General features: G+C 35.8%; 1 protein-coding gene across 5 annotated transcripts in view; it reads right to left on the bottom strand.

Moving 5' to 3' along the window:
- Positions 1-12,140, bottom strand: part of LOC311432077 (ATP-binding cassette sub-family A member 13-like) — a 155,154-nt gene that overhangs the window by 100,866 nt on the left and 42,148 nt on the right. For all 5 annotated transcript variants that reach the window (XM_084510132.1, XM_084510133.1, XM_084510134.1 and 2 more), the window contains 6 exons: positions 11,606-11,792; positions 10,547-10,765; positions 8,040-8,236; positions 7,114-7,271; positions 6,479-6,709; positions 606-696 (listed from right to left, as the gene is read on the bottom strand). In XM_084510132.1, coding sequence (XP_084366258.1) covers positions 606-696; positions 6,479-6,709; positions 7,114-7,271; positions 8,040-8,236; positions 10,547-10,765; positions 11,606-11,792 — 1,083 coding nt within the window. The remainder of the gene's footprint in view (positions 1-605; positions 697-6,478; positions 6,710-7,113; positions 7,272-8,039; positions 8,237-10,546; positions 10,766-11,605; positions 11,793-12,140) is intronic.

Here is a 12,140-nt window from a genome sequence, read left to right as displayed (position 1 = left end):
ACAAATGTTAATGAGGAGCTCTTCCTGGGCTTGCAGGGCGGGAAAGTAAAAAGCATAAAAAAGTTTGTTGTTTTTTTTAAACAAATGAACAAGGGAACCTGAAATAACATTTCACTGGAGAGGACAAATCATCTAGCATAGGGGGCAACGGATCTTTTATTTCATTATTATTTTTTGAACATGGAGGGAAATTAATAATATCTTTTTAGTAAATCACAGGCTATATATCTATGGTATATTTCAGAAATATCTATCCATTATGAGTAAGAATTAAAGAGGGTAACTAGTTGCCAGGGACTAGTAGGAAGGAATATGTTAATGCTGATTCAGTAAGAGAAACTTTCTGTGCATGTATACACATTTTAGAAGGATGGGAAGACAACTGCAAAGTGACAAAGAGATGAATCAAAAAAGATATATAAAAACCTACTACGCAAGGACGATCACTTAACATGTTCAAAAAAAATAATTACCAGGTGGTAGCAGACAGTATTCTACATATGCTTTCACATGACTCAACTTTGAGATCTTTGTGCAGGTTTATCTTTGGATTTGTGATCTTTATGAATCTGCCTGACTCAGAAGGTACCCGATTTCCTACTTACAGGCAGATTCAGCACCTTTTGCATTGTCCAGGTGTGCTGTCTGTGGAGCAAATGGTATCTTCTCTGAGTCCTGCAGTAGCTTCAGAAATACCTTTCATGGAATAGAAAATAAATAAATAAAATGAATTAATTTAAAAAAAATAAATAAATAATATATTAGATTCCATTTTCTGTAAACTAGTTTTTTGTTAAACTACATGCTGAGTGATCCATGTAGTCAGACAGTAGTAGTGGCTGTTTTAGCCACTCTGCTGGAATATGACTATAAAATTATTCAAACTCTCCAGAAGAGGTATCCTGAGAATAAAGGGAAAGGAATAAATACCAACAGATGCAGAAGCACCTACGCAAAGCACTGTTGTCCCAATTACCATCTATCTGCAAAGACTTTTCAGCAGACTGGCAGCCCTTATTTGACATTTTATTCTCCTAAACTGTGGCATGTGCTCAGTTACTGCAGTTTTTACCAAGTGTATAATTACAGCTCCAAGCCTCTTCTGATACAGTAGCTAGAAATTTGTGGGCACAACTGCAACTGCTACTAGAATTCTAGTTGTACCAGCACAAATAGATTTAATGTACAAAATCCTGCTGAACTGAGAATCCATAGTGGTCTAAGAACTATCCATAGATTTCTAGAAGCAGTCAGGCAATCTTACCATCTCCATTGCCACACAACAACTCATAAAGGTTCTCTAACACTGAATATGAAAAGTAGGTAAATTAATCCATTTTAATAGAAAAACCACTAGCATGTATATTCCAAGATGGAAGACCTGTTGATCTGTTGATGTAATGAAGATCCTGTTACCTAAAACCCCTGTGGGAAACACTGGAAATATTTATTCTTTTTAATAAAAATAATAATCTAAAAATCTGCACTAGATTAAAGTAATAAGGGTTGAATCTTCCTAAGTGGGGGGTAGATACACATCAGAAAGAAGCTAATGATAATATTAAAATAAACAGATCACACCAACTTTACAATAATGAGATCTATTTACATGGTATACAGTCTTTGCTTAATAGATTTGTGTTACACCCACTACTGCGTGATTAATTCTGTTTCGCAGTTCTAATCACAAAGTCCTTTGAATTTCGTATAAATGAATTTCATTTCTCAGTCTCTCAGCCTCGACAAAGCCTGGAGTTGTTTTCATGTGACTTAGCTATTAATACCCACCCCACTTCTTGTAAGCTGAAATGAAAAATAAAATTAAAAATTTCTTAACTTCACCTGAATTGCAATTTAAACAGTGACCTGGGAACTTCAGATTAATAAATAAATAAATAAATAAATAAATAAATGAAAAAAAAATACAGCTACTGCGATCATCTCTAATTGAACAGCAAAATTGCAGCCAAGTTTTATTTTCTCTTGATGAAAGCCTTGTCTTCTGTGTTTGAGTTGAGCTGCAGAACTCTGATTATAACTACACTAAAACTTTTCTAAAACATTAAAGAATCATTTACTTATTTCCACAAAAGAACCTGATACCAGCTAGAACAGTAAATAAATAAATAAATAGATAAATAAAAAATTCCTTGTTTCTAAGGAGCTCATACTGTAGACACTAAAACAAGGTAAATTTGAAGTACTTTATTGTTGTGGAAAGATATTTCTTGATTTGCTAAGGTCTGAATGCTACATAAACCTTATTTTGCTTAGTCTATATAATTGCCTTTTAATAGCAATTATTGATTGCATTTGTTACCTGCCAACTTTCAGGAAATGCTTTTGGCCATTAGAAACTGTAAGGCTAGAAGAAATTAAATTCCTACTGACATGGATCTATTAAACCCTGGAGGGATATCCTGACAGCCCAAAGCCATGTTCTAATTTGTTGCTTTGGGCCTGCTTGCCAATGGCTCCTCTGCACACCAATTCTGTCAAGTGAACCAAGGCAAACTGAACAGGCTAAAACCACAAAGGAAATGCTCCTGTCTTGCTAGGATAATGTGTACGCTACAGGTTGTTTCCTGCACATACTCAGTTCAGCATCAAAATTCCTTCTGGGATTACAGACATATCTTTTCTTCTTTAAACACGTTACATAAGTTGAAGAGAAGACATAATGAAACCTTAAAAAAAAAAAAAAAAAAAAAAAAAACACTTTTGCTAATACATACTTCTATCCACTGATATTTTAGCAACACTTCTGGAACCTCTTATCCTACAAATCCTGTGTGTATTCTAGCTATTTTAGGGTGGGAAAGTGTTAATTGATTGCTGTCAATTTATTTGCAAAAAGCACCTGCAAAAACAGTAGTCAAAATTGTGAAGGGTAACAGATGAAGTAACATAGAAGACACATGAAAGTCCCTGAAATGTAAGCAACACATGGAATGAAGCAGTGTTTAACATTTTTGCAGGTGCTTATATAGATCTTTGCACTAAGGCATGCAGACTCCTACGAACACATCCATGAGCAGACAACAGTACTACATGTACATTGTTTTATACTTGAACCATGAGTAACAACCAAATACCCAAATCTGGAGGGGGAAAAAAATCATCTTTCATTTAAGGAATGTTTACATATCATAAAATTCATCATGCCTGAATTTTGTTCAGTAATTGAGCAGTACCAGGGCAAGTATTGCCAGCAAGTCTCTAAGCTTTAGGCCTACATCTGTAATCCATATTTTACCTTAAATAAATTCCCTTTGTAGGAGCCAGTTTTCCTCTTAATATGTTTTCTATACACTTTTTATTTTTTTAATTATCTTCCATGCAGACCTTGCCTTACATAGCCTTCTGCAGCTACAGCAATGCTTCCTTAATTGAACTGATGCAGAAGCAGTCTTAGAGCTATTCACTATGGATGACCATTGACCTCAGTCAATGGTTGATTATTGACCTCAGTCATCTGCTAAACAGGAACACTTCTGTCTGCGTACACAGACACTTGACACAGTCCAAGCAACAGAAAGCCTGTACTTTCCATTAAAGGGCTTGAAATAGGAGAGTGGCACGGCTCACTGCCAGCCACTGCCCCTGTGAACAGGCTGCATGCCTGATGCTGAAGGACCACCTCAGCTATTTTGGGGGATGGGGGCATTGCTGGCTGTTGATAAGGACCACCCTACTTGCAAGCAGCAGTACGACCCAGGCTGCTGCTTTCAAACCACCAGGTTGTGAGCAGGTATAGAAAGTGCATTCCCCCTAGGAAAAAGGTCTGGACAGGTGGCAATACTACAGCGAATCAGATTGATATATTTGTGCCATCATTAGATATTGTTACAGGCCTCTCAACAAAACTGAATCTCATTAGAAGATATGTAGTGTTTCAAGACCAAAATGTTTCAAGGACTTGGCCTTTCTTGGGAAAGTTTTGGGGCAAATTGACTGTTTGAAGGAAGTTAATTCAAAGAAATACTCCAGTAATAGGTATTTCAACACATCTGATTTTGTGAAGATGCTTCAGTGCTTTAGTTCTCCCAGTGTTAAGCAAGAAAGCAGCAAATTTTGAAGTCTCCAGAACTGCCAGAAAGTGAAATACCATCCTCAGAAGAGCTCTCATTATACACTCAGTATAATTAACCACCCTCCCATTCTCCTCTTTGTTCTGCTATCTTTGGATTACAAGCTTTATAAAATATAAAAACATAAAGAGTTTGGCAGAAAAAAATAAAATGTAAAATGAAGCAAGTATAATATTAGTTCGATTCAAAGATGCTGGGAACTTATTTTGTTAGAACTTCAAAATTTCTTTGAAGCATGAATGGCAGCCTGGCTTCCCTTGAAATCTAAGATTTTAGGCAGTAGAAGTATTCCTCAGACTGAAAAAGAATAACGGTGAGTGTATGAGAGAATGAAAAGAGAGGATAAAATAAAAATTAGAACACATTTCTTCCTTTAAAGTCAGAGTTCTTTGTTTCCAGATCGAATTGTTTGAATAGACTAAATAGTACTATTATGTGCTATCCATTTAGTTGCCAATGCAAAGAGGCTTTTGATAAGAAAATGGAGAATGGAGGTTGTAACAACTAATGATGAGATGCAGAGATGACAGAAATCACCCCAAATTAATGCATTAAGTCTTCAAGCCGAAGAATGATACATCAATATCTAATACCATCTTTAAAGCTTTTTTTTTTTTTTTTTAAACCTCCCCTGCAGAAAACAAGTGAAAGCAAGCTCTCAGTTGAATAACAGATGCAGCACACTGAGGAAGCCTCCATTTTTCCTGTGACAACTTCACATTTACTTTACAGATACAAATTCTGGAGAGTCTTATGATAGCCCGTAGGAATATAATCAAAAAAAGGTTCTCAACACATACATTACCTTCAAATCTATAAAGGTTGCTAGTGAATATTATTCTTACTTATAGCATGTTAATCACCATATATGATTTGAAAGAAAATAACAGGGTCTTGCAAGGCAAGCTGTCTGAGGAGAGCTTTTGACTTGCCTCATTTAATTGTAGAGAAGGGACATCATTCACTTTATAAGAGTGTGTAATATTTAATAAACTTGTATAATATTTCTGTTTTTTCCCCCCTCCCATAGCCATAACAAACGCTTGCCACAGTAGCTTACATGCTGTGGTCATGTATGACAGAATTGCCAATGAGACACCTTTTTTTTTTTCCTTATTAATAACTCAGTTGTATAGAGAGAGCTTAACTTCAAAAAAAAATCACATATGTGCTGGTAAAGCATTATTTGGTCTGCAGTTTAAAAACAAATCTGGAAAAACAGGTCCTTTATGTTTGTACAGACTCCTGATAACATATGTAGTATATCAACATAGTCCTAAAAACATCTCCCAGTGGACTGGTTCAGGGTACAGTAGCTCCACTTGGTGGTGAATTTGTTCGATGAATTTCTTGAACAATTGATATTTAAGTTTACTTACATTATTGGGATTCTATTTAAGTCTATCCCTATAGATTATGTAAGACTAGTAATTCTAAACTTGCAACAACACAGAACTGCTGATACTTCCAAATACATGACCCTATTAATTCCCATATGTATAGCACACACAGCAAAAATACAATGCATAATTAATATCTGACAGGCCTTCAAGAGCCTCATCTTCATAAAACTGAGAAAGAAAATCATTTTCTCTGGGGGAACTCTGTTGTTCCAGTTGATCTGTTTAGTGTGTATGTGTATACATGTAAAGTATGTATACATACATACTTTAAATTATATAATACATACTTTATACATGCATAAAGTATGTATAAAGTGTGTATACGTATCTACACAGATACGTATACACACTATATACACTAGTACATATACATATATATTATAATAAATATATATATGTTAGTATGTATATATAATTAAGTAGGCACATCTCTCTCTCCATATGAACACAAAACATATTCTTTTTAGAGATTTCTAGCACAGTTTTGCAAAGTCCTAAGCTTTATAATTCAGACAAATTTTGAGTAAATTATTTTTTTCCTCTCCCAAGAGCTAATTGCATTGAACCTCCAAACTTGCAAGTTCACAGTTCATTCCACTGCTAAACATTGAGGACAACATTGTCTCTGATTAGGTCAATGACACATCAAATTTTCCATTCTTAAATGCAGAAACAAACTTTTAAGAGTTACACAGATCCTTGGGGGTCACATCAGAGTCTTAGAATAAGTCATTGTAGTGGAGTGACTTAACAGCAGTAAGTTAACAGCATAAATATTAAGTATTTGATATTTGTTTCATGTGTTTTTTGTTGTGTGTGTTGCTTGTTGTTTTTTTTTGGGGGGGAGTGTTTTTGTTTTGGTTTGTATTAACATGTTTCTCACAAGAAACTTGTGAAATTTGAAAGGTACAATAAAGACTAGCTGGAAGCAAATACAAGATTCTCTTACAAGAAAATGTCATTAAACAGAAAAACTGCAAATACCTCTTCCAAAGTTGTGTCAGAAATACCATAGCCAGTCACATGTAGATGATGAAGGCTTTGATCTAAAGCCTGAAAAAGACCTTTAAAAGAGGTCTTATCTGTCCTTTCTGGAATCACATAGGTCAGCTCAGTCCCACTGTTCTCTTTCAAGAAGGCTTCTGGGATGTGGGCCTGTACCAAAGATGTGACCCGAACAATGTGCGTAGGATCCTGGATTTCAGACACAGAAGGCTGAAGAAAAAAGGTGGGGAGGGGGGGGGAGTTAGCAGAAGTGGACTTGAATTCATACAGGAAATTCCCCACTGATGAAACTACATCTAACCTGGGACACAGAGACTAGTTCCCAGGAATAAGAACAGTACAATTTTAGCTAAATCTTTAAATTCATTTTCGGAGATGTCCCCTTAAATGCATCATTTTCAGAGATGTACTTTTTTTTTAAAAAAAAAAAAAAAAAAGTAAAATAATAACAATAAACAACAAGAAAGCTGATAAAAACGTGTTTTGCTGGCTCTGTAATAATCTCTATCACATACTACTTCCAGGCAGGGAAGAATATGTACAGAATTCCCTTGGAATATAACCAGCTATTTAGCAGGCTCTATTAAATTCTGCACATTACATTTTTAGTATACCTTTTTTATGAGCGTTAGACTGTGTCCCTGGCCATATGTTTCTCTTAGATAAGAGGGAGAACCGCAGCACCTCAGCTGGCCCTGCTGCAGGATGGCAATGCGATCGCTGAGCACCTCCGCCTCATCAAGATGGTGAGTGGTAAAGATCAGTGTGCAACCTGAATCAAAAAGATTTGTACATATCCACAAAACCTGGCCTCCACAGAAATAAATCTGGCTTTCAGGAAGGTCCTTTAACCTTAATGGAATGTGTTTCAGGTCCCTTCAAAACATAACTGCATGACACAAACAAAACCTTTATTCAAGATTTAGACACACCGTGTTAAATTCAGGTCTAAACATGCTTTGCCTGGTATTACATGTAACGGTTTAATATTTCCTACTTTAAGTTCAAGATATTTTAAGAGCTTAAGAGATTCCTTAAAATCACATAACTGCAGAATCTGTTTCAATGGATCATTCACTGTGGTTTATTACAGCTAATTGACTGCTCACTTGCTGAAGACTTTGTTTCACACAATCCATTCTTAATCTCATGGCACTTACAAAATTAATGAATCAGACTGACTGATGAGTATATCTTCATTAGAAAACATATGCATCTATATATAGATATGTGCAAAATGGGAAATGAAAGACAGAAAAGAACTTTGAGAAAAAAACAAAAAAGTTAAGAAACTACAGAAAAGGTCTAAAAACTAAGCTGAACTTTCTGTTAGATTAGGTATCTTTCTGTGAGATAACAAATCCTGTAATCTCGCTTGGCTGCTTTAAAGTTTCCTGAGTTGATTACGTTACCTCTGAAATTAACATATTTACTTACAAAAAAAGTGATACTAATATTCAGACTATCCCCATAAATTTTATTGAAACAGAATTCCAGAAAGGAAAATAAGAAAAAAAAAATGGTGTGTAAAACTTTGTACCTGCTTTGTACTTCAGAAGAACATCCCAGATACTACGTCGGGAACATGGATCTACTCCACTAGTGGGCTCATCTAGAATAACGGTCTTTGAGTTTCCAATGAAGGAGATGGCAATTGACAGCCTTCTTTTCATTCCCCCAGAAAGGGCTCCAACATGTTTGTCCTGATGCTCCAATAAATCCACATCTTCCAGAGCTCTGAAATAAGAGTAGAGAAGCTTGAGCAATTTTGTAAAAGCTTTCCAGTTACATCATGTCCACCCAGAGCAGAATTACCAAAAAAATTGTAAATGAAAGATAACACAACACTACTGTGACTGATTATAGAGTTTGGTGACAAAAAATAATAGGAAAAAAAAAGTGAGCTCTAATTTCTACCTACAAAGCCCATCACCATCCGAAATATAATTTCTGGAATAGTATTATGCAGGATAAGAACAGAGGATAATTTTGAAATTAAGTCAAACAGAATAAATACTAGCTTGTCCACTGACTACAGCAAACTCTAGATTATAGCTTCTTAAACCATGGGTAAAGATGGTTATTTTCACAACTCAAACAGTGCTTCAGTTTTTGCAACTACATAAACAGCTTAAAAAACGCCTGTAGACATTTGAACACTGGAAGTAAATAATAGGGTATTTTTTGTTTGGTTGGTTTTTGTTTTGTTTTGTTTGTTTTGTTTTTTGTAACACTGCTTTTTTCTTCTCTCTCTTATTTTTTTTTTTTTTTTTTTAAGGCATGTTCCTGTGAAGTAAACAGATTAACAGTCCCCAGATAAGATAACACTACCTCATGTAACTCAATCCAATCTGCCTGGAGGTTCCATGTACTGCCTGTTCAGCCTTGGCCCTTCACTGATCTCACAGCTGAGCAGGGTGTGGACACATATCCACTAAAGACAGCACTGAAAGACCACCAATTCATTTTTCATCACACTGACTATCCAGTTATTGACCAAAAAGCTGTCAGTTGCTATCAACATGGCAAGCAAAATATAAAAGGATCAACAGTTCTAAAGTAATCTCCTGAATAATCTGAGTGAACATGCAACTTAAACGATGCTGTTTACACTGAGCAAGTTTTTCATTTTTAAGGAAACAGATCTGTATAGTTGTTTTACAAATATATAATGCATGAAAATGACTCTTAATCTCTTTAAAAGCAATCTTTTTTCTTAATAAAAGCATTTTTTTCACTGTTTTGTTATTTTCCTATTTTTTATGAAGTATTTTAAGGTATTCATTGTCTTAATAAAATACAATAAAATTTTCTTAGTGGCAAGGCCTGCAGAGTCCAGAGTATCCTTATGTGCCATTACTAAAACAGACTGCTACTGAAATTACAGCTGAGCAGTCTAAGTACAATAAAATACAGAATATTACTTTGCATAAATTGTAACCAGACTCTGTTTCATTTTCCCTTGTTGTTCTAGGGAGTTGTTTTTAGAGAGACTGTAGTGTCCCATGCCAGAGATTTTTCATATCAAAATTTTCAAGCAACAGGTTTTTATAACAGCTACTAAAAAGGAAGGCCGCTTTGCTTCAAATGAGACTACGAAAGCCTAGTTGGACATTACAGGGAAGTCCCATCAACTTGATATCTCCATTGACATGTGGAAGCACTCAGCCCTCCACACAGTCTAGCCTGCCTCAGAAGGTAAACAGAAAGCATTTCCACTGGCACAGTATTAGAAAGGTATACATTTTGTTACTAAATTTCAGAAAATGCATTTTGCTATTGGTGAACAAGATTTCACCTTGTAGAGTTTACTAATAGTTTAATATACATGATGCAAAGACAAGATCTAGTCCTATAGCAAATTAGCAGCAGCCTAAAGACACTACCGAACATTCTCAGCCTGACAAGTGGCAAATTCTGTGAGGTCATGTCAAAGCTCTGTCTTGTTTATCCTATTGTATTGGTTTTTTTTAAACTCTTTCACTTAAAAATAAATAAATAAATAAATTTGAGAAAGGAAAGACAAATATCTGTTAAAAAGATTGTAACAAACACTGCCTTCAGCTGCCCTTTCAGGTCTTCTAATCTTCCCTTTACTGCGGGTGAGAGAATACAAGATAATAAATAAAGTCAGTGTTGACTTATCTGAAAACTCAGGATGAAAACAGTTTAGTTTCCATCTGCCTATCCAGCAACAGCAAGTACCTCCAGGAGGGAGGTAAGGCAGACAGCATGAGGCAGGAACCACTACAGCTGTAACTATCCTCACTCCAGTCAAAACATGATTACCTGATGGTTCTGTGTACCAGGTTTCTAACATCAACAGTTTCACTAAAAATATATGAACGTAAAGGTTAGAAACTAGGAAATCCGTTTTCAAGGTATGATTTCAGGACACAGAGTGTGACAAAAACTCACAGAAATCAATCCTGCAGTTTCTAGTCACTTCTATTTGCAATTTTGCTTTAGCCCTTTTGCTCAAGTGGTTTTCAATAGACACTACTGATTTACTCGACAGATTTAAACACACAAAAGGAAAACACTTACCCACTGACTTGCTGGTTCAACTGTTTATTTGTCCAGCCAGGTGCCTTCACTGATCCGTAAAGCAGTAGATGTTCTCGCACTGTTAGTATGTTGAACAGGACATCATACTGTGGGCAAACACCCAGTTCTGTCCTGATTGTAGCCAGATCAGTCCGTATGTCCTTTCCATTGATAATAATGGTGCCAGAGCTAGGTGGATACAGACCAGTCAACAGTGATCTGTAATAAGGAGAGAAAAAAAAAAAAAAAAAGGCAAAATGATGTAATGACACTATTACACTTGGATTTCCTAAGGCATGTCCTAGCATCATTGCAGCAACACCAATGCAACTGAACATTAATTATAGGAATACTGCTGATGTGTTTGTTGTTGTTGTTATTTTAAATCAGCAACTCAACAGTCCTTAATTTCCTCTACTTCCAGAAAAAAAAGCCACTTTTCCCAGCCAGATATAACAGTCCATTATTTCCTTTTCCACTTTTGCATTCCAGCTGATGAGTTATTCCTAGTGGGGCCCATCCTGCATCACTGATTTCAGTAAAGTTGATCAAAAGTAACATAAAAGTAGAAATATATGGACTTCTTAATAGAGACATTTTTAAATGCCATTTTTATTTTATTTCAGTCTCTGGCCATCTGTTAGAAAGCCCCTTGCAACACCTAGGAAAAAGGCACAAAAACCCTTAAGTTTCCCACACTATGTGATAGGAGTGCACATAGGATGCCAGAAAAGAGCACTTTCATGAGATGTGTTCATTCCCACAGCCAAACATACTCAGCTGCTATTGAAGCTGCTTCTGAACAACTACATCATCATATTTGTGGCACAGATGACCCAATTTGCTATTCATTGCATTGCTTTTGTCATAGATATATAGCTAGAGCTTCCACATTTCATGTGCTCTGGGATAATATTTATTAAAAACAAAACAAAACAAAACCAAAAACAACAACAACAACAACAACAACAAAAGAGGAAAGAGTTCAGAGGCATTCTGAAGTAAGAAAGCATATCATAGGCCAGAGGGGATGATAATACCATTAACAGGCAGACTTACATAACTGTTGTTTTGCCAGCTCCATTAGGTCCCAAGAGCGCTGTTATTTGACCTCTATAGAAAGTGAGGCTGAGATCTTTAACAGCAGCCTTCTGGCCATCCACATGCTCCTTGGTGAGAGACAACAGCACAACACCAATAGTAGCTCCTTCTGTGCAAGCGCCTTTCCAGCCTGGAGGTACTGAGTCTGTAAGAGTAAAAGCAGCAGATCAAGAGATCGCTGAATCGAAACATATATATAAGGGGAATAACAAGTTAACTTAAACCCTGCTGCCATTTACCAGAAACAGGAACAGATGTTCAGATGCTTTGAACTCACATAAACTCCACTGAAATCAGAGATACTGTGCCAGTTAATATTTTCTAAGAATTTGGCCAATTTGCAGTTTTAAAAAGCAACCTAACACAACTATGCCAAGTTGTATACATGTCCACACATGTCTATAGAGTCATTAAAAAGACGTGTATTTCCAGTAGAAAAAATAAAATAATAATAATAAAAACACTAATAACCATCTTGCATAAATCATTGTTT

The sequence above is a fragment of the Aythya ferina genome, assembly GCF_964211825.1.
Source record: "Aythya ferina genome assembly, chromosome: 2".
NCBI lineage: Eukaryota > Metazoa > Chordata > Aves > Anseriformes > Anatidae > Aythya > Aythya ferina.
Note: the sequence above shows the minus strand (reverse complement) of the source record. Positions and strands in the feature narration are given on the sequence as shown.